A 24,313-nucleotide genomic window follows, 5' to 3' on the forward strand; every position below is an offset into this window, starting at 1 on the left:
TGTGTTGTGTGTTTGTTCCATTCATCTTCAAAAACAACACCCCTTTGTGAATGGCAAGGTTGTCCCACTGGGAGTAGTAGGCCATGGTTTTGGGCGACAGGGGTAAGACTCTGTTCCAGGCAGGCTGCTGGCTGAGCATCAACCAGCCCCGGACAGTTGCTAACACCGGGACACCTTCCTGCTCCCTCTTCAGGTCTTGGTCATTCCAGCCCTCCAAGGGTGCTGAGCTTCAGTCTGCTTCTTGAATTGCCACCGCTGCGGGCAGGAAACCCTCCTTTGTGTGGGCAGTGCGTGCAGTCTTGCTCTTCACATGACCGGCGAGACAACACACCAGTGTTTGTGTGGATACGACCAGCCCGGTGCTGCATCTGGTAGTCATATACTGTGCCTCTTCTAACCAGCGAGCCACCTGGCCTGTGGTTCTCAGAAGTTGAAGAGCCAGGTGAGTGAGGCATGGTCCGTACAGAGGAGGAACTGGGTCCCGTAGAGGTAGGATCGGAAATTATGGTGCATTGACCACAGCCAACAACTCTCGCTGGGTGACACAGTTGTTGCGCTCGGTATGGTTGAGGCTTTGACTGTGGAAGGCCACCACCCGTTCCCCATCCTACCAGCAAAAGAATGGCCCCAAATGCCCACATTGCGGGCATTTGTGTCCACAATAAATGGGTGCTGGGGTTTGGGGTATGCCAGAACTGGAGTATTGAAAAGGGCCTGATGCAGTTTACGAATACTGCCACGCAGTCATCATGCCAGTCAAACCACTGATCCTTGTTTGTAATGCAGTGTAGAGGGCTGGCTTCTGTTGCAAAGTCCTTGATGAACCTCTGGTAGTAAGAAGCTAGGCCAACACAGCTTCTTAACTCAGAGAGATCCTAATGGTTCGGCCAGTGCTGAACTGCCACCAACTTGGCTGGACCAGTTGCAACTCAGTCTGCCCCGATAACACTTCTTGGGGTGGAGCTTGAATATTGCGTGCCGAATGGAAAGTAGTTCCGCACTCAGATTTGCCAGAGATCCATACGGCATGCACAAGGAGGTTGTTCAGGTAGACCACACACCTGTTGCGGGGGATTGTGACTGGCACTTGCTCCGTAAGACGCTCAAAGGTTGGTGGAGCGTTGCAGAACCCGAAGGGCATCACGGTGAACTGCCACAGTCCTTGTCCAATTGAGAAGGTGGTCTTCGGCCTGGCTTCAGGGGCCGGGAGGGGATAGGAATCCTTCCTGGTCACATGGTTCAGCTGCCTGTAGTCTGCACAGAAGCACCATGAGCCGTCCTTCTTCAATGACAAGAACTACAGGGGCTGCCCAAGGGCTGTTGGATGGCTTGATGAACCCTGTCTCAGCCATCTCCCAGATCTTCTGCTTTGCTATCTCTCTTTTCGCCAGTGGCACGTGATGGGGCCGCAAACGGATTGTTGCCAGTATTGATAGAGTGGTGGACTAGACTGGTTCTCTGGCATTCTTTGTCTCGTGGTGCAAAGACATCAACCAACTCTGCAAGCAGTGCTTCCACCTTATCGCACTGCTCAGACTCCAGCCCTTCTGAACACCTCTTCCCTAGTTCCTGCACAGCTTGTTGGGTAGCTTCCGAAGGTACGTCCATCGTGCAACTGGTCACCTGCTGGGGCACACACAACCTCTTTAGCTGCTCCTTCTCATCTGGGGAAGGATCTTTGTGGGGTTGTCTGCTACAAATTCCTGCAGGGTCACCTGCGGCTGCCGTTGCCTTTTTCCACTGCTCTGCAGTCCCATAACGGAGTCTTTCATCTGGGGTTTAAGCATTCCAACATTTAGGCATGCTCCCACTTGACTGAGGAAATCCAACCCTAGGATGTGGTCATCTTGAATATCGGCCGAAAACAATCATGCAGCAATAGGAAATGTGAATTATTATGTGGATTATAATTAATAAACATTTTTGTAAGGATTACTACATTGTTTGTAAGGGAAAATCAAGTCAGAAATATCAAAGAGGAAATTACAAACTTCAGAAGCTTTTTTAAAAACCTCAAATGCACTTCAGGGTAAAAATGTAATGTGTTGCAGGAAAGTTCTCCTGCAACATGGTGATGAAGATCCCACATCTGTATAGTGTCTGTATGTCCATGAGCTCCGCTGTCACAGTGCAAAGACACAGGAAATGTACAACTTGTAGTGCATTTGAGGTTTAAAAGGCTTCTGAAGTGTGTAATTTCCACTTTGAAATTTCTGACTTGATTTTCCATTATGAATGTGAATTATGAAAATGTAGTAACCTCTAAAAATGTGTTGTAAATTATTATGTGGATTATAATTAATCATTTCCTATTGCTGCAGGAGTGTTTTCATGCTGTAGAAAACTAAATCTGTATACACCCACTTATGAAATTACTCCTTTCTATACAAATACTACAATGCCGCAGCGACATTTTCAAACCTTGACCATTCAGGTACTTTATATATTGTATTATTCTGCCTCACAGTTTACCAGCCTTCTCTTCCTGTCTTCTCCATGTCTCCTGTAGGTATGCAGATTTTCTGACCCCATACATGAACTCAGTTCCTGCTGTGATCGCCAAGGCTTCAGCCATTCACAACCCCATCATCTATGCCATCACCCACCCCAAGTACAGGTACCGCAGTCTTGCTGCCACAAAGATTAAAGGTCAAACCTATTGGTTTCTATTCTTTCTATTATTGCATTATGAGTCAAATCTTCTTACGCAGCCGAACCCCATTTGGGAATTCCGTTGAGCAACAAAAGTCAAAGAGCTATTTTTTCATTTTTTATTACACCAATGTGATACTACCCCAGTGAACCATTCCATCCCATGAGAATCTATCAAATCTGAGAGACAGGAAGGGTATAGCCCCTGTTAGCTAGCGATCCGAATAAACTCTCCACTCTACAATCACTCAGCAACCTGGATATTAACTCAACTGGACATCATTATAATATTCTCACCACACAGGAAGGATTCTAAGAATGAATATATAGGGGACCTAGATGCTTTACCGCTGTGTACTTTTTGGTTTTTAGTAATTTAGGTTCACTGCATGTTGGATGTACACTACCGGTCAAAAGGTTGAGAAAAACTACTCATTCAAAGGGTTTTCTTCTTTTTTACTATTTTCTACATTGTAGAATAATAGTGAAGACATCGAAATGATGAAATAACACATATGGAATCATATGAAAAAAAAGTCTTAAACAAATCAATCAATAGATTTGAGATTCTTCAAATAGCCTCCCTTTGCCTTGATGACAGCTGGCATTCTCTCAACCAGCTTTATGAGGTAGTCACCTGGAATGCGTTTCAATTAACAGGTGTGACTTGTTAATTTGTGGAATTTCTTTCCTCCTTTAATGCATTTGAGCCAATCAGTTGTGTTGTGGGGGCATACAGAAGATAGCCCTATTTGGTAAAAGACTAAATCCACATTATGGCAAGAACAGTTCAAATAAGCAAAGAGAAACGAAAGCCCATCATTACTTTAAGACGTGAAGGTCAGTCAATACGGAATATTTCAAGAGCTTTGAAAATTTCTTCAAGTGCAGTTGCAAAATCCATCAAGCGTGATGATGAAACTGGCTCTCATGAGGACCGCCATAGTAATGGAAGACTCAGTTCATTAGAGCTACCAGCCTCAGAAATTGAAGCCCAAAGAAATGCTTCACAGAGTTCAAGTAACAGACACATCTCAACATCAACTGTTCAGAGGAGACTGTGTGAATCAGGCCTTCATGGTTGAATTGCTGCAAAGAAACCACTACTAAAGGACACCAATAAGAAAAAGAGACTTGCTAGCGGCCAAGAAACACGAGCAATGGACATTAGATCGTTGGAAATTAGTCTTTTGATCTGGAGTCCAAATTGGAGATTTTTGGTTCCAACCGCCATGTCTTTGTGAGATGCGGTGTGGGTAACCGGATGATCTCTGCATGTGTATTTCCCCACCGTAAAGCATGGAGGAGGAGGTGTTATTGTGTAGAAGTGCTTTGCTGGTGACACTGTCAGTGATTTATTTAGAATTCAGGCACACTAAACCAGCATGGCTACCACAGCATTCTGCAGCGATACACCATCCCATCTGGTTTGAGCTTAGTGGGACTATCATTTTTTTTTCAACAAGACAATGACCCAATACACCTCCAGGCTGTGTAAGGGCTATTTTACTAAGAAGGGGAGTGATGTAGTGCTGCATCAGATGACCTGGCCTACACAATATCCAGACCTCAACAAAATTGAGATGGTTTAGGATGAGTTGGACAGCGGAGTGAAGGAAAAGCAGCCCACAAGTGCTCAGCATATGTGGGAACTCCTTAAATACTGTTGGAAAAGCATTCCAGGTGAAGCTGGTTGAGAGAATGCCAAGAGTGTGCAAAGCTATCATCAAGGCAAAGGGTGGCTATTTGAAGAATCTCAAATATACAATATATTTTGAGTTGTTTAACACTTTTTTGGTTACTACATGATTCCATATGTGTTATTTCATGGTTTTGATGTCTTCACTATTATTCTACAATGTAGAAAATAACAAAACATGAAGAAAAACACTTTAATGAGTAGGTGTTCCAAGGCGTTTTTATTTTTTACTTTTATTTAACTAGTCAAGTCAGTTAATTAAGAACAAATTCTTATTTTCAATGACAGCCTAGGAACAGTGGATTAACTGCCTGTTCAGGGGCAGAATGACAGATTTGTACCTTGTCAGCTGGGGGATTTGAACTTGCAACTTTTTGTTTTCTAGTCCAACACTCTAACCACTAGGCTACCCTGCCGCCCCATTTTTGACTGGTAGTGAACATGCAGTATTTTTATTAAACTTTGATATACTAGGCAAGTCAATTAAGAACAAATTCTTACATACAATGACTGCCTACCAAGAGGTGAAAGGCCTCCTGCAGGGACGGGGATTACAAATAAAAATGTAGGACAAAACACACATCACGACAAGAGCAACCTCACAACACTACATAAAGAGAGTCCTAAGACAACAACAGAGCATGGCAGCAACCCATGACAACACAGCATGGTAGCAACACAACATGACAACAATACGGAAGCAACACAACATGGCAGCAGCACAACATGGTAGCAGCTCAAACATGGTACAAACATTGTTCGGCACAGATAACAGCACAAGGGCAAAAAGGTAGAGACAACAATAATCACGAGGTGCAAGTGTCAGTAAAAAGTGTCAGTAAAAAGTGTCAGTAAAAGCGTCTATGATTGAGTCGTTGAATGTAGAGATGGAGATAAAACTGTCCAGTTTGAGTGTTTTTTTTGCAGCTCGTTCCAGTCGCTAGCTGCAGCAAACTGAAAAGAGGAATGACCCAGGGACATGTGTACTTTGGGGACATTTAACAGAATGCAACTGGCTGAACGGGTGTTGTATATGGAGGATGAGGGTTGTAGTAGGTATCTCAGATAGGGGGGCATGAGGCCTAAGAAGGTTTTATAAATAAGCATCAACAGTGGGTCTTGCGTCGGGTATTCAGAGATGGACAGTTTAGTATAGAGTGCAGAGATGTATCCTATAAGGAGCATTGGTGGATAATCTGATGGCCGAATGGTAAAGAACATCTAGCCACTCGAAAGCACCCTTACCTGCCAATCTATAAATTACATTTCCGTAATGTAGCATAGGTAGGATAAGTCATCTGAATCAGGGTTAGTTTGGCAGCTGGGGTAAAAGAGGTGCGATTACGATAGAGGAAACCAAGTCTAGATGTAACCTTAGCCTGCAGCTTGGATATATGCTGATGGAAGGACAGTGTACCATTTAGCCATACTCCCAAGTACTTGTGTGAGGTGACTACCTCAAGCTCTGAACCCTCAGAGGTAGTAATCACACTGGTAGTGGGTATTCCTATTACTGAATCATGTAACCTTTGTTTTGTAGGTGTTCAGAACAAGGTTAAGGGCAGAGAAAATTTGTTGGACACTAAGAAAGCTTTGTTGAGCGCTTCCTACTGTCTGAGCTATGTTGTTGATGTAAATTGAGAAGAGTGTGGGGCCTAGGACCTAGCCTTGGGGTTCTCCCTTGGTGACAGGCAGTGGCTGAGCCAGTCTGTTGATTATTGACACATTTTTCCAACACTTTTGATAAACAAGGCAAGATAGAAATTGGCCTATAACTGTTACGATCAGCTTGATCTCCCCCTTTAAATAAAGGACCCACCGTGGCTGCCTTCCAAGCACTGGGAGCCTCCCCAGATAGGAGAGACAGATTAAAAAGGTGAGAGAGAGGCAATGGTAGGGGCTACAACCTTAAAGAATAAAAGTTCTAAACCATCTAACCCAGATGTTTTTTGTGTCAAGTTTATGGAGCTCTTTTAGCACCTCAGACTCAGTGACTGGCTGCAGGGAGAAGCTGTGCATCAGGGCAGGGGGAAAAGAGGGAGGAGCATCAGGGCTAGTCGCATTAGAAGGAATGGGAGAAGAGGAAGTGTTGGACAGGCAAGGAGGCATGGCTGAGTCAAATAGGAATCCTGACTTGAAGTGACGATTAAAGAGCTCAGCCATACGCTCCTTGTCAGTAACAACCACATCATCAACATTAAGGGACATGGGCAGCTGTGAGGAGGAGGGTTAATTCTCTAGGTCTTTCACCATTTTCCAGAACATCTTGGGGTTAGACCCACAGAGAGAGAACTGCTCCTTAAAGTACAGTAACTGACTTTGGCCTTCCGGATAGCCTGAGTGCACTTATTTCCTATTTGCCTGAACTTATTTCCTATTTGCCAGTCAGCCAAAGTATTTGTGTGCCTAGCCTTTCGCAAAATAGTGTTCTTGAGGTGGAGTAACTCTGCCAGATCACGGTTGAACAAAGATCTGAACCTGTTTTTAATTCTAATTTTCTTTATGGGGGCATGCTAGTTAACAAAACCACTGAAAATATAAAAAAAGAAGGTCCAAGCATCTTCGACAAAGGGAATCAAGCTGATTCTTAGGAGGTGTGCACACCACCCACCGCTTCCGAGTATATTATTTGCTAATGTTCAGTCTTTGGATAACAAAGTCGATGAGCTCAGAGCAATAACATCTGCTAATCACGTGTATGTGACCAATACAATTTGATTTGAACACCCAGCAACAGTCAACAAAGAGCTATTTGAAAGATGAATGCTTAAAACCAGCAAATTAGATTGTTTGGGGACAGACTTGGTAGAGACAACCGATCACTGAAGGTGTTCCTTGGTAAAGCTTGCCACTCCACCACATTTGGAAGATCTGTCTTGCAGAAGAAGGTTATAACCAGAAATATTCAAATCAGTGTTTTAGAACACTCATTCTTAATCATGTCTCAGTAATGACCAACACATCTGGATTGGAGCTGTGAACCCAGACTTTCAATTGATCCATTTCAGGTAATAAGCTTCTAGTGTTAAATTGAAGAAAACCCAGGGTTTTCCGAGGGCAGACATCCATGAAGCCGAAATCTGAGAACAAGTCAGAATTGGGTCTAGCAACAGTAGACAGGCCAGGATGTACATGCAAATGTCCAGATATCATCAGCAGCAATACAATTTGGGCATGGCAGAGAGGGAGAGCTTTGCTGTGTTGATTTTTTTTAATGACATTTGACTGTGCATCAGATGGCAACAAGATTATATTGTATAGCAATTTCATCAGGTAACATGAATACACAGCCAGTGAGAGGGGGTTAGAATGGAAGGCCACTGTAGTACTGAATGTCCAGAGGTTTTCAGTGTTAGTCATAATTTCCTCTGACATGATACATCAGGCCCCTGGCTAGTCACTGACCCTACGCACACTCAGTAGACTATATATACAAACCATATACACACTCACACACACTACATTGACACTCCCACACAAAACCCACACACATACGCTACATATGCCCACACACACATAACACACACACTCAGACCGACACAAGACAAACACACATAACACTCATATTACAAACACATTTTTACACTCATCATTTGCTGCTGCTGCTGCTACTCTGTCCTTTATTAATATCTATCCTGATCATGTGCTTAAGCTCTAATATGCATATGGTTGTTTTGAATTAATCATTGTCTTAGAAAGCACTGTCCATTTCGTTGTTCGGCTTTGAAATAATATGTTTTACACTCAGTTTCAACCTGCTGTTGAAGTTCTTTCTTCAAATTGATTAGCCTTCAGTGAGGTGAGTTTTAAAAGTACTCTAGGCCTACTGTTTTGTTGTGTGTTTGATGTGATTTTCGACTGCATTTGCATTGATATCAGAGTGGTTAGAGGGACAATAGAAAACTGAGTTCCAGCCCATTAGGACCTGATGATAGTCAGCAAGTTGGGCACTAAAAAAGCATGTCCAGAGTGCATAAAAGGATATTACAGTGACTCATCTGTCAAGTGGAATTTTACTGCGGTCATGACTCATGACTGCAGGTGTGGCAGTAATATGGTCACCGCAACAGCCCTAATCCTGATGCCTAGTCACTTTACCTTCATGTACATACTGTGTCTACCTCCAATACCTCATATTGACATGTAAGTTTCTCACTTATGGGTGGCATAAATTGTGATATTTGCAAATGCAATATTGCAGTATTTACTATAGTTTAAAAAGTGTACTGTTTTTGCGGCCATTACTGAAGTATTTACTACAGTGTTTTTTGTGTGGATAATACAGTAGTATTTACTGTAGTATTCTACAGGAGTGTTTCCAAACCCCGGTCGTCAAATACTCCCAGCAGCCCTTTTCTTTATTGCAACCATGGACAAGGACACCAGATTCAACTTGTCAATCATTACTCATCAAGCCCTCAATGAGCTTAAGGAGGTGTGTTTGTCAAGGGCTACAACAAAAATGGGTACTGTTGGGGGTACTTGCAGACCAGGGTTGGGAAACTGGCATTCTATAATAAAAGTACTACACATGATCAAGGGATACTAAGTACTGTGGTATTCGATAGTAAACTGTAATATTTTTTCATGTGGCTACATCTCCTTATTTTCCCCTCTCCCTTCTGTCTTCAGGATGGCCATAGCCAAGTACATCCCATGTCTGGGTGTGTTGCTGTGTGTACGTAGACGTGACCTGCGCTCCACCGACAGCAGTTTCATGTCCACCAGACGCTCCACTGTCACCAGCCAGACCTCCGACATCAGCGATCGCTTACGCCGCACCAGCACCGTCAAGTCCCGCCTCTCCTCCGCCTCCGACAGCGAATCGGTACGAATAAATATGTCCTGATACATGTATGTGTCTGTTTGTCTGTCTGTCCAGGTGTCTATCTGACGGTTATGTAATGGTCCTTCTCCCAGGGCTGGACAGATACTGAGGCTGACCTCTCCAGTATGGGCTCCAGGCCGGCTAGCCGCCAGGTGTCCTGTGATATCAGCAAGGACACAACCGAGCTGCCAGCCCTCAAGCCTTACTGCTCCTCCAGCTTAAACTCCAAGATGAAGAGCAACGACTCTGGCATTTTTGAGAAGGTAACTAACACATCAGGGCAAGGTCAAGTCAAGCGGCAAGCCTACTCTCTGTTCCCTTCCACATGTTTGACAATGTTCTGAATCCGCGGAGGATATTTTGGGCTCTAAAGGCAGAACAGTGTGAATGGTTGTCTAACACAGTAGAGGTCAGTAAGAGTCAACATCAAGTTTAAAAAAAAATCTCACCTCACTAGCACTTATGTGTTATAATCCTGAAGTATAGAAATAAATCACACAGATATGTAGATTCGGCTTCAAGTCACTTGTAATGAGTGACTTGGGAAGCCCCATGTGCCCCTATATGAATTCCTAGGTATAACCAATCAAACTCAGATCAGATATCAGACAATAGAGCACACAGATCATATTATCAAAAACTTGATTAATGAATAGCATATTACTTACTGGTATACATTATGATTCTGTATTATTATTTAGTTATTATTGAGACACTTAATTCTATCACATGCTCAACTCCTAACATCAATACACGTTAATCTCACCAATGGTACCTAATATTCAGTGCCTCTACCTGAGAAACACCTAATCAAACAGTAACACACTTGAAAACAGCTTCACCAATCTGTCTTTACTGTAATGCAATAAGACTAGGCAAGAACAAAGTCCAAATTTCCATCAGAAAGGATTTCTCTCTAATCTGCCACAAATCTAAATGCTAAGCCGTATTGAATTTAACCTCTACTACTATAGCCCATAGAAAAGTGTTAAATAACACATTCATAAAATAGAAAAAGAAAATAAATCGTAAGTAATAAGGTTTTGAAGTGTATGTCCTATATCTAGGAGATATAATAAAGCCCAGGAAATATTGAACCCCTTTTTCTTTTTGGCACATAACTATTTCCATACTTCCATTCATTTGTATGGGTTATCTTTAGTTTGTTATCTTTAGTCCTGTAGGGCTTGTGGGGATCGTAGAACAAAACGGCGAACACCACCATGTTTGTGAGAATCTCCCCTTTCAATAGAGTGGTCATATTATTAGGCCAAACCGCTAAGATGCTAAAGACGTTTTCGTGCGAATACAGATTTTCGGGATGTCTTCTGGGCTGACAAACAGCGCTCTAGCTCTGTCATTTTCCACATCAGATTGCGGAAGGGCGACATAGGAGGATGTGGTGGATTGAAAAAAAAACAAAAAACAGCTATCTAACTTAAACTGATGGATTTTGATGGGATCTTTTATAATGTTTCTTACATTGACACACCGGTCCGTTAATAGATTTTAGGTGGTTAATTAAACCTTATTTTGGCGTGGAATGCAACCCTGGATTTGTGTGAGCCAATCGCATGACTCCTAAACTAATCTGGCACCTCATTACAGACAGGATGTTACAACGGATCAACTGAAAATCACTCCAGGAAATGTCTTTACAACAATTGTTATAAAATGATGATACAATTATTGACAGAGATTCGATCTCACTGTTCATTAACTGTCCCCCTTTGGTGCATTTGCCCTTGTTCACTCACTCTGAAAAGCCTTTCATCTGGGTTGGAGCCGCAGTATTACAATATTCAGAGGTTTGACCCCCCCAAGGCACTAGATTCTATCAGATCCGCGCTAGCCGACATCCACATATCAGTTGATGTAGCCGTGTTAGAGCCATCACAAGCAGCTCCCTGCGTTACCATATCGCAGACACTGCCATTGCATGAAGTGTCCATGACAAGGTAACGAAGCCACAGCCGACTTTATACACTCAAACACTCAAATGCGTGATGTTCTATTGTCTACACTTTGATTAGACTAATAGGCTATAACCCCCCCCCCCCCCCCATCCAAATTCACACGACAACATGCATTAGAATGTCATTAATTCTATCATCGATAGAGCCTACACTTTCTATCTCCGATTTGAACTTCTAATGCGGTAGGGGTCGGCCAAATGCTGGTTTATGCTCTATCTGAAATACATTAGAGCACCAGCTTTTCCGGACTACTGTGTGATCACAGTCTCCGAAGCCATTTTCTGCAGTCAAATTACCTAGTGGCCTCATGGGTGAAACATTATTAATATATTTCATAATTTCAAAATTAATAAACATTCTCTCAAAAAAGCTGCTTGAAAATCCGCTTTTTCAATGTGAAACGGTTTTGTTATATTTCAGTCTTCTGAGATGTATATGAAGTGTATTATTGGGATGTAAACTCAAAATGTAATACATTTCAACTCTATAACCGGTACAGGTCTCTTCTTTTTTTAAAGCCCATAACCCATAATGAGGTGTTTTCGTTTGTTTCAAAATAGATTTGTTTAAGACGACCAAGAAATACTCTGTGTGACCCTGATTTAGCCCATTGCAGTAAAAAGTTAAACAGGTTAACATTAATAAGGCCACAGAGCCAGACGGATTACCAGGACATGTACTCGCTGACCAGTGTCTTCACTGACATTTTCAACCTCTCTCTGACTGTCTGTAATGCCTACATGTTTCAAGCAGAACGCCATAGTCCCTGTGCCCAAAAACACCAAGGTAACCTGTCTAAATGACTATCACCCCATAGCACTCGCATCTGTAGCCATGAAATGCTTTGAAAGGCTGGTGATGGCTCACATCAACGCCATCATCCCAGACACTCTGGACCCACTCCACTTCACATACCGCCCCAACAGATCCACAGACGACACAATCTCTATTGCACTCCACACTGCCCTTTCCCACCTGAACAAACACTTATGTGAGAATGCTGTTCATTGACTACAGCTCAGCGTTCAACACCATTGTGCCTTCCAAGCTCATCACTAAAATATGGACCCTGAGATTAAACACCTCCCTCTGCAATGTATCCTGGATTTCCTGACAGACCGCCCCCAGGTGGTCAGGGTAGGTAACAACACATTTACCACGGTGACCCTCAACACGGGGGCCGCTCAGGGGTGCATGCTTAGTCCCCTCCTGTACTCCCTGTTTACCCACAACTGCGTGGCCACACATGACTCCAATACAATCATTGTTTACACACGACACAACAGTGGTAGGCCTGATCACCGGTGACTAGACAGCCTACAGGGGGGTGGTCAGAGACCTGGCAGTGTGGTGCAAGGACAACAACCTCTTCCACATCATCAGCAAGGCAAAGGAGCTGATCGTGGACTTCGGGAAACGGAGGGCCGAGCACGCCCCCATCCACATCGACGGGGCTGTTGTGGAACAGGTCCAGAGCTTCAAGTTCCTCTTTGTCCACATCACTAAGGAGCTATCATGGTCTACACACATCAATACAGCGTGAAGAGGTCACGACAATGCCCCTTCCGCCTTTTGAGGCTAAAAGGATTCAGCATGGGCCCTCAGATCCTACTGTATGTGCTCTGTGCACAGCCAAACAATGGAAATTATGGATTCGACTTCCACTTTACCTCCCTACTGCAGCGTGCTGGTGGCAAACTTGCCAGATTAAATTATTTGAAAGAGTCCATTTGTAAAGTATAAAAGTCACATAAACAAGTGTATAAGTGTCATTTTATATTTATTTAATTCAAGCTCACTATCGTTAGCTAGACAGACCTACTAGTAGGCTAGTTCTGTTATGATAATAATGTTAGTTGTGTTGTGGTTGAGTTCTTTAAGGCCCAGGCCAATCAGCAAGCCAATAACTGTAACAATAACTATAATGGACAACTATAGGCTACATAACTAAATTAACATTGGTGAGCATCCACACTAGAGGAACGTTTATCCTTTTAGAGTCCTGCACCTGTCAATCAACTGATCAATGCATCCTACTTGCCTCTGCCTATAAGGTGGTACCACAAGATGTTCACGAGGTCTCTAACACGTTGCGAGCATGTACACATACATGTTATTCAATTATTTCATCCAAACTACTTGTGCACGTATGCGTAGCCAGGCACTAAAGTATAATTTGGTTCTATTTTTGATGCATGACGTGCTGCAAGTCCCACCTCTGCCATTTCCTCATTGGTTTTTAGGAGCATATACCCACGTAGGTGATTGAAATATGTACTGAGGTCCACACTCCAGTCCAGATGGTAGTGGTTGCCAACCGCCATATAAAGTCCACAGAAGAATAAGGGATTACTAGAAACTAACTAGGTTTCCCCTTTATCTGTAGATGAATTGTCGGAGTAGAGAACACATGATTTTGTGTTGACTCAACGGGTAGAAAGTCTACAAAGACACAGAAAAAAGGACCTTGTGCATTTCAGGTAAAAAAACAACCCAATGCTTATATCCCAGGACAAATTAGCTAGCAACAGCAAGCTATCAAGCTAAATGTTCATGAATGTTTAATGTGTTTCAACCTGTCCCCAAATTAATATAGTTGGTTCAGAGTTCGTTTTGATATTTCAACCTGCATGTCCTGATTGCGACTGGTGTGGATGCTGCACACGGACGCAGGCGCGGCCCCCGTCTAGTCAGCATGTAACACACAGATACTGGTTCAGAGTGACCATTCAGGGCTTTCAGTGTTCATTGTCGTAGTGACAACTGCAAATAATACTTCAATGCAGTAGGATGCATGTACATCTAGGCTTAATGAAAAATAATATAGTAACTCTTATATAAATGTAACAATTCAAAAGCAAAAATTGCCATTTAGCCTGCAACTTTCACAGCATGTCATTGCATCATTGCTTAAGTGGTTTAAGTGATTTCCATTGTTTTAAAGCTTGTCAATTCCTTTGGGTCTTCTTTTTCACTGTGCTCATCTCTGTATGTCCTGTGCAACTATTTGCAATGCATCGGTACAACGTTATCACAACAATGCACTTTCTCTCCTCAACTTTCCCCAACATGCATTTTCTATGCTGCTGTAGGCCTGTTTTACATTCAGCAATTGGCAAGAGCAAACCTGCTTCTTTCCCCGAATAGGCTATTAGGTCTAGTATGAAACTTTCTTTGAAAATACATGTCCCATAGCTTTTGTAGCCTATCACTATATACACAAACGTATGTGGACACCCCTTCAAATTAGTGGACTCTGCTATTTCCACACCCGTTGCTGACGAGTGTATAAAATCGAGCACACAGCCATGCTAGAGCTTCTCCGGTCAACTGTAAGTGCTGTTATGGGGAAGTGGAAACATCTAGGAGCAACAACGACTCAGCCGCGTGGTGGTAGGCCACACAAGCTAACAGAATGGGACTGCCGAGCGCTGAAGCGCGTAGCGTGTAAAAATCGTCTGTCCTTGGTTGCAACACTCATTACCAAGTTTCAAACTGCCTCTGGAAGCAACGTCAGCACAATAACGGGAGTGTCATGAAATGGGTTTCCATGGCCGAGCAGCCGCACACAAGCCTAAGATCACCATGCGCAATGTCAAGCATCGGCTAGAGGGGTGTAAAAGCACGTCTCTATTGGACCCTGGAGCAGTGGAAACATGTTCTCTGGAGTGATGAATCACGCTTTACCATCTGGCAGTCTGGCGGACGAATCTGGGTTTGGCGGATGCCAGGAGAACGCTACCTGCCCGATTGCATAGTGCCAACTGTAAAGTTTTGGTAGAGGAATAGTGGTCTGGGGCTGTTTTTCATGGTTTGGGCTAGGCCCATTAGTTCCAAAGAAGGGAAATCTTAACGCTGCAGCATACAATAACATTTTAGACGGTTTGACGAGATCGGTGTGGAAGAACTTGACTGGCCTGCACAAAGCCCTGACCTCAAACCCATTGAACACCTTCGAGATGAATTGGAACACTGACTGCGAGCCAGGCTTAATCACCCAACATAAGTGCCCAACCTCACTAATGCTCTTATGGCTGAATGGAAGCAAGTCCCCGCAGCAATGTTCCAACATCTAGTGGAAAGCCTTCCCAGAAGAGTGCAGGCTATTATAGCAGCAAAGGGGGACCAACTCCATATTAATGCCCATGATTTTGGAATGAGATGTTTTACAAGCAGGTGTACACATACTTTTGGTCACCTCAAAACCTGTCCTGCACTTAAATCACACCTCTGAACACCTCAACTCATGCCTCATACAATCACTGCTGTGATCCCTTCCCAACTAAATGTAAGTAGCCCTCTCATTCCTATTCCACATAATATGGTACTATAAATGTCTTTATTAAATGCTTTAGGTTAAAATAATGAGTCTTTCACAATGTTTGAAACATGCTTTGTCGTCTCCGTGCGGTCCGAGCTTATAGCGTGGGTCTCCCATCCTCCTGTTTTTTAAGTCACCAGCCTCCACTGACACATACACGGTCACTATTCTATTACCAATGGCAGTTAGGGATATGTGATATCTGACACACAAACATATTGTAAAAACAGATTAAACCTATTCAATTATGGTCTCCCCATCAAACAACTGAGGCTGCCGTCTGGCAAAAGCATCTCCAGCCAATCTGTAGAAATAGGCAGAGTTGTGGCAGGGTTCAGCAGTGACGCACAAAAAAGGGCGTTGCTATTACTGGACATTTGTGATCACCTCATTGTGGATGTGTTCAGTGCCAGGTCTTGCTGCATCTCATGCAGCTGTGAACACAGTCACTGTTCTATTATCAATGGCAGTTAGGGATAGATGACACACACACACACACACACACACACACACACACACACACACACACACACACACACACACACACACACACACACACACACACACACACACACACACACACACACACACACACACACACACACACACACACACACAGAGCACTGATCACATTATCAATGGCGGTTTTGAATAACCTGGTGGCACCAACCTGATCACTGTGTATACCTTTCTATTTCACTTCAGACAATCAGGCTGGTTCCACCAGACTAGGTTATGCCCTGGACATTATATGCATCTAAGAAGTAAAAAAAAAAAAAGCAACGAATAGTGTCTTTTTAGATGAAATTATGTTTCACAATTGGGTTATCAAATGTATCAAAGAAATTAAGTGGGTTACCTTCTGTATGTGTACAAATGATGACCATGTGAAAGCTGTTGCCGCTGACAGGTGAAGGTTGCTGGCTTGATACTTGCCAACATGTGGCTACTGTTCCATTCATAGGAACGCTCACAGAGAGGGTGTCTGCATGATGCTGATGAGTGCCCCCTTGCTGGTATTCTCTATGCTGCATGTTCGGCTGCAAACTGCACATCTCTCGAACAACTGCAGACGACAATTTTATGAGGTGGTGTTGACTGGGAGTACCTATGATAGGGTGATAAAATAGACAGCCAAGTGGTAAATTACATTTTGTTCTCTAGAAAGGACAAGGCTTTTTGCAAATACATTTCACAGCCAAAAGTATTCTACTAGTTGTATCTGCTCGGCTGGGGAATGAACCTACTAGTTTATCAAGCCAGGTATTTTTTAATACAACGTTTTACATAAGACAAATGACCAGCCCTTGTTGGGGTCACTATCAGAGGCCTCATAGTGGTGTGTCCTTTTCATAAGTCGAACGAGACAATGGAGGAGGTGTCACAAGGGTACTTGTGTCGCATGACACACTTTTATTTTGAGGTCTTGTCTGACAAGTTGTGAAAATAGCGAGTGAAACAGTGAATGAAATGATTTTCGGAGGTCGGTAAACCGTTGCAATCACATTGACGGACATGTTATGATACCCACCTTACTCCTTCTGGTAGGTCTCCTTCTGGTAGAATCTGTTCATGACCAGGAGATCAGTCTGGCACCCAACTCTGCACTTTGCACAACAGAAAAACAGGGTCAACAATTGTCATCCTCCCTCAATTATAAGACAACTTGAGAAATAACATAATCTTGTTTGGAAGCTAATTTAATGCTTTACCGATGTAGACTGACTGGCTCCGTTGGATTAGATTGAGGCCGGTGAAGCCGTTTCACTATGCAACCAACTGTGACATATTTTGCTATGGCCCTGGGTTGGTTTGAGTTTGTTGCTGCTAGTTAGTCAACTGTTGTAGTCAGAAAAGAGTTAGCTAGTGGCAACATGGCTGCATTCAATATTTATTTCTGCCCTTCACATGGGTTGCACCTCAGTGGCTAATGTGACTTGGTGAAGCCGTTTCACTATGCAACCAACTGTGACATATTTTGCTATGGCCCTGGGTTGGTTTGAGTTTGTTGCTGCTAGTTAGTCAACTGTTGTAGTCAGAAAAGAGTTAGCTAGTGGCAACATGGCTGCATTAAATATTTATTTCTGCCCTTCACATGGGTTGCACCTCAGTGGCTAATGTGACTGTTTCATCTAAATCACACTAACTTAGTGACATGGAAATACAATGATATTGCTAAAGTAGGCAAATTAGTAGGAAACAACTTTGCCATTACTGTTAATAGCAAAGTTAGTCAAAAATAGCTAGCAATACTAATGTTAGCTAGCTAAGATACAGTGGTTCCCTCAATCTTAGTTAGCTGGCTAAAGTTATAGTGCATCTAAAGTCAATCTGGCCACATCACAATCATGACAAAAACAATATTATTTTGAAATGTTATCATGTTTCCAAGCAAAATCTGAGTTGTATTGAGGTAGGCTAACATTAGCCAGTGAACTTCAGCTATGCTAGCGATGATAATGATAATGATAATCACAATCCTGCATTTCATGGTCATTCGGTGTAGGGCTTTTCAGTCTAAAACGGCCATGATCCTTTGAACATGTTGGGGGCGATGAATCAACGGAGCCCAATTCAATGAAGGGAAGTGAAGAGGCGATTTGCATGTGGAGCTTGGCAAAAGGGGACATGATTTGTTGACATAATTGTAATCCAAACTCAACCTTCATTTACTCGTTCCAAACTCTGTTTTAGGCGAGAATGACTATGACCAAAATGATCCTATTTACACTACACTTTGTAGTCAATATTTACACTAGAATAAATGTTTCTGACTCATATTGATGCCACAAAGACCATTTTCAAAGGGATTAGTTGGTTTTTAGGGACATTCGCTCTTTCAGGTTGAATTAGGAAATCCTCTTTGCCTCTTAATTTAATGGTTGAGTTAAACCTGTGTTTTAGATGGACTAAAAGCTTTGGGCCTTGGTAACAAGTGATCTGTGGTGTGACTTGATAGATGTTTGGAGATGCGTAATACCGTGTCACATGGACTGATTATTGTGGTCACCATCCGCCCATTCAAGATAAAATATTTGATGAAGACTAAATTGTGTTAGAAACCCTTTACTTACACGTGACTGGTATTTAATTGAGTGTAACATTGAGGTGACTCACAGCATAATTACAATATGTCACTCATTATGATAGCAGGAACCAACCTCAAAGTCCTGAATTATGTATCTTCTAGAGCTCTGAATGACATTTCCATGACAGGTATAGGCTACAGGGACTGCAGCTTGCCTCTAGCTGTAAGTACTCATAATGTCAAAAGTGTCAGTCAATTCTGCTTGTTTTGTATCGACCATTGTGGCCATTACCTACCTCCAATAGACAAAAAAGCAGCACTACTAAACCTTGGCTGAGTCTGCAATATAACATTACATGTCTTCCCTGTTTTTTTAGCCCAGCTAGGTGATGGGTTCCCATAGTGTCTTCCTTAGCCAAAGACGATTCATCATTTTTATTTCCGCCCTAGCCTCAGTGTGTTTAGTGTTGACGGATGCTAATGCATTCCTGTGAGGTCTGGCAGGGTTTGGCCATGAGCAGACAGCAGGCATGTGGATGACGCGGCCTTATTAAATCACTGCAGTTTAATCTCAAATGTCACAGCAGATTAACCATCCTTATCAATGAGAGACATAATTAACTGTTCTGTGACATGCCTCATGGCAGGCTCGGCCTACAGGGGGAGAAATATTGCCACTTGCTCTTTAATTTGTAGTCAGTGCTGATAATGTCAGAGCAGGAACGGCAGTGGCAGATTGTAATGACGTGAGACAGACTTTCACTCTGAGCTGCAGAGACAACAATACTTTCTCACACTCGTTCACATTATATGACTTTTCTTGAGTCCCTCCATTTCTGATGATATATTACAGTACTTCCTCCACTTTTATGATATGTTACGAATGGTCCGGTGGTGGAAAAGCAGTCTTACAGTATCATACGTCTTAGTGGTCATACAGTATAATATGTCTTGTTGCCGTTAGCATTTGTGGCTAATGTTAGCTCGGTTAGGGGTAACGGTTAGCTGCAAATAGTTATGGCTGTGGTTAGCTAAAGTTGTTAATTAGCTAAGATACTTAAGTTGTCCCTGACACGATTCGAACATGCAACCTTTGGATTGCTAGAAGTTTGCGTTATGTGCCCACCCATTCTCCCCAACAAACCTCCCTACTGTTGTTTCTGTAGCCTCACTTGTCTGACAGGGATACTTCGGGATTTTGGCAATGAAGCCCTTTTCCTACTTCCCTAGAGTCAGATGAACTCATTTTTGGTTTCTGCTTTACCAGAAGCATACCACCCTGCATCCCACTGCTGGCTTGCTTATGAAGCTAAGCAGGGTTGGTCCTGGATGGGAGACCAGATGCTGCTGGAAGTGATGTTGGAGGGCCAGTAGGAGGCACCTTTTCCTCAGGTCAAAAAAAAATACAAATAATAATAATATCCCAATTCCCCAGGGCAGTGATTGGGAATATTTCCCTGTGTAGGGTGCTGTTTTTTCAGATGGGATGTTAAAATGGGTGTCCTGACTTTATGTGGTCACTAAAAATCCCATGGTACTTATTGTAAGAGTAGGGGTGTTAACCCTGGTGTCCTGGCTAAATTCCCAATCTGACCCACCTACCATCATGGTCACCTAATCATCCCCAGCTTATAATTGGTTCATTCATCCCTGTAACTATTCCCTAGGTCATTGCTGTAAATGAGAATGTGTTCTCAGTCAACTTACCTGGTAAAATAGGGGTTACATTTTATTAAAAAAGGAAGTTGCTAACTAGTGTTACGCAATTGCTAAATACTGTTAGCACAATGACTGGCTTCCAGTTAGCATTGGCTCGTCAAACTACCTCTAACTTCCTTCATACTGTTCATTTGACTCTGGGGAAGCAGATAAAGGGCTTCATTGCCAAAGTATCCCTTTAAGTAACCAGAGCATTGTTACATACACAGATTGTAGGCGGAGGAGAGTCGGAATGAAAGTAAGGCGGGTGAAAGTAACACTTTTCTCAGATAACATAGAAGCCAGAATGACATAGTGAAGTCATCCCATTCCTAATGTAGAGGACGAGGTCCTTGCAAAAAACAACACAAAAAAACAGCCCAGTCTACCCATGTATCGCCAAATTATCAACAAAAAGTGGTTTTAAGCGGACCTGGAAGGGTTTTTTGGTTGTAGAGTTGTTAACAAAACGGACATTTTCTTATGTCATTTTCTTAACTAAATGACAATAGGTTTCAAGTATTATAATAGCTAGTCTTGGGTGTTAGCCTGGGAGAAGTTACAGGAGATACGGGTGGGACGAAAGTAACACAATGTTAACTGATGACCTGGAATAAAATAGCATTTAAGCACAGGCCAATGTCTCCTCTAGTTCATAGTTCATAATTTTGTAAAGTTAGCAAAATATCAACAAGTGACTGAATGTTTGAAAATGACATAAGGCATCATTAGAATAATGCCTTAATCAATTGACTTGATCGGTCACATAAGCTTTAATGGACAGGTTAGTGGTTAAAAAATATATACATATATAATTATGATTCTGGTGGCCAAACCATAGAAATGTGATGAGCATGATGAGTTTGCCGTTTGTGAAAAGTATAAAAACGTTTATTCTATCAAGACATGAGTAACGCGCATGGCAAGGACAGCTGGAGGGCACCTGGTTGGTAAGGACTATGCATGAATAGTAATTGAAAATGGTGAAAAACATCTCTTACTACATTCCCATTGAAGTGAGATGATGTGATTAATTTTAGTCCAATTAATATTGTAAGGCGATGTTGACGCATGGTTCATTTTACATTAAAATGTCTAACCCACAGCATGAATTATTCAAATCGACACAAAAATGAAATTATTACGAATAGTACATTTATTTAAAGTAATGAGCATTACAAACCATAAACATGGCGATAAGACAGATATTGTGCACTTCTTGCCAGCTGTTACTTCCGTCCCAAAGCTGTGTTAAAGCCAATTTATTCTTGATCTGAAATGTGGTCTGACGCTCCTTATAGAAGGTGTGACGCAATTGAGGAGTCTGGAGGCATGCAGAGGCCAAATTGAACTCTGTACTGTATCCCTGTGCGCCTCACAAATGTTGTAACAATGCCGAGGGCTCCATTGACATGATTGGTTGACTATAGGTGGGGGTGGGTGGCACTATATAAATACGAACTCACTCCCTTGACAACAGTTCTTTGCTGGAGACAAAGGACAAGATATCTTTGAGATTTGCTTCGAAGGATACAAGACCATCTTTTAGGGAAAATAATATTAAACCAGGAATCCAAATTGCCATGCTGCATAGATAATTGGGTGCAAAAATCTATCATTTGGCATTTTATGTCCATTGTTTCTCATCTCACCTTTTGTTTGACTTCGACAGGCTGGTGATTCGTCAGAAGCCATCGTAACGAGAGGAATGATTGGCCAGATTCCCAGCATCGTCATCACCTCCGAGACCAGCCCTTTCTTACCTGTCCTTAGGGTCAGTTCCCGTGGTTCCCGTACAAGGCCATCCAATGGCAGTATAGATGTGGGGTCTGTTATTAAGGAGCCACAGGAAAGTGTCCAGCAGAGGTCAACACTTCCCAGTGATGCCTCTACACCACTCATCTGATCACAACCACAGTACATGATAAATTATAATAAATGCCAGGGTCTGTACTCAACATGAAACTTTTCTACAAGTCAAGTTAACCCCCATGTGAATACTCTTGCTGTACGTTCTTTACTGAAAAGGTTTTGTTTTGTTGCTTTGTTAATGTGGTACAACCAGGGCCGGCTCCAAGCATGCGACGTAGCGGTCGCTTTGGGGATCCAGCCGCCATGGGGCCCCCGAACCAGGAACTAATTTCAGGTCTCAACATACTGTTCTCTACACCACATTGCAAAATGTTAGGGAAAAGTACCATAAAACTTAATCAATGTACTCCTCCATCAACAGGGAGGGGGGGGGGGCTGGGTACCAGACAAATTACAGAAATGGGATTGGTTGTGTTGTCTGCTAAGCTTTCACCTGGTCCTCTTGAGTGAGCTACAATCGTAAGGACGTCTGTAAAATCAGACAGCAGTCCAACTGTTTCAAACCCATTTCAAACATTTCCCTTAGCCCAGGTCCCCTCATCTAAGATCTGCTAAAGGCTGAAACTGATAAAGTAGAACTATTGTGTGACGTAATGCAGACACGACTAAAAGAGGCTGAGCTGGAAATGGCTATCTGAGGGATCTATCGTAGCTGGGAGATGCTGGAAATGTCAGGCTGTCTAGGGCAGGGGTTCTCAAACCTCTCACCGGGGACCCCCAGCTGTTCAATGTATTTTAACTATTCCACAGCTTGCACACCTGATTCAAATAGTAAATTAATCATCAAGCCCCTCACTATGTGAATCTGGTGAGTTACAGTAGTTCAGGGTTACAACAAAGTTGTGAAGAGTCTGGTGTTCCCCGGGGAGAGGTTGGAGAACCAGGGTATTGATTGAAGTCCTTAATGTGGGTCTAGGCTGTAGTCAGCCCAGATTCTTTCTCGAGGCCCATGGCCTGTGTGACAGGATCTGGGCTGACTACAGCCTGGACCCACATTATGGACTTCAATCAGTACCCTGGCCTTAAATGTCTTGAGCATTAGAATGTGTAGGACGCTGCATAATAAATCCACAACTCAAGGCTGAATTCGATAGAACCTGCAATTTGATTGAGCAAGACAAATTCCTTCTGGATGGTAATACAGTATTCTATTGCTGTATTTATGCAGTATAGCTCTTTTTCCCCATAGACAAATAAAATCACTGAATGGTTTAAACTATTGTAGATACGTCCAGTTTACAGAATAAAAAGTGGTTGGTCCATGGGCAGTAGCTTAGTTGGTAAACAAAGACAATAACATTATCTATGGCGGATTTGAATTCCAGCCTCAGTTTCTCATCCGTTCCTCTGACTTCAATCACCAGACTAGTATTAACTGATACTACTGTGTTTTGATGGAACCAAAATAGACTGACAGGCTACAGGGCACAATGGTTGAGAGTGATTGATAACACTTGTAATGAGAACACAAGAAGTGGTATTCATATGTACAGGTAAACAGTCCATGTGCATCTGTTGAGTGACTGGTCTCCTATTTATTATGGTCTCCTGCTTTTTAGCATTATGCTTGTAATAACGCAGTGTAAAATTGAATTTGCTTTGTAAGAAGCTACATTTATTACCAGTAAGTATTGAATTTTTAACATTTTCAATATTTTAAAAAGATTTCCACAGTAAGATAATCATACATATTTATATTTCTGTACCGCGGGTTCTTTGTGATTGTAATTCATGGGAGAATCGGTTTCAGACAATTCATTATGGAGCTAAGTGCTCTAATGGAACAGTTGAAATAACGGATGATGGATCCAATATTCCCTGTGCTTGTATGTGTCAGGATTTGGCCAGGGTTGTTCCGGGTTTTTGTCAGTAGATGTCCCCATTGTGCTTTTTGTCCCTGTGTTTTTCCCTTGTTCCCCATTATTGTTTGCACCTGTGTCTCGTTTCCCCTGATTGTATTTAAACCCTTTGTTTCCCTCAGTTCTGTGCTCTGTGTTTGTATGTTAGCACCCTGCCCTAGTGTTCTGTGTGCTCTTGTCGATTCCGGGTGAAGTTCTTGTGGTATTCTGTTTTTTTGTTTTTGTTTATTTTTTGGTGAGTTTCTTTTGAGGTCTTTTTGTGTTTCTCCTACCACCTTTTGGATTTGCCATTTTTTGTATTTTAGGATTTTTCTTTATTAAATTCACCGTCTTAAGTACTGCTGTGTCTGCCTCAGTGACTGTTTCTCACTCCGGAGACC

The 24,313-nt window shown here is 42.5% G+C and overlaps 1 protein-coding gene across 1 annotated transcript in view; it reads left to right on the forward strand.

Annotated features, from left to right (window-relative positions):
* LOC135511656 (melanopsin-A-like) overlaps positions 1–22,108 on the forward strand; it is a 71,437-nt gene extending 49,329 nt beyond the window's left edge. Inside the window, exons 7-10 of the mRNA XM_064933139.1 lie at positions 2,510–2,617; positions 8,984–9,179; positions 9,272–9,442; positions 21,875–22,108. Coding sequence (XP_064789211.1) covers positions 2,510–2,617; positions 8,984–9,179; positions 9,272–9,442; positions 21,875–22,108 — 709 coding nt within the window. The remainder of the gene's footprint in view (positions 1–2,509; positions 2,618–8,983; positions 9,180–9,271; positions 9,443–21,874) is intronic.
* Positions 22,109–24,313: the final 2,205 nt, after the last annotated feature.

Source organism: Oncorhynchus masou, chromosome 24 (genome assembly GCF_036934945.1).
Source record: "Oncorhynchus masou masou isolate Uvic2021 chromosome 24, UVic_Omas_1.1, whole genome shotgun sequence".
In the NCBI taxonomy this organism is placed as follows: Eukaryota; Metazoa; Chordata; class Actinopteri; order Salmoniformes; family Salmonidae; genus Oncorhynchus; species Oncorhynchus masou.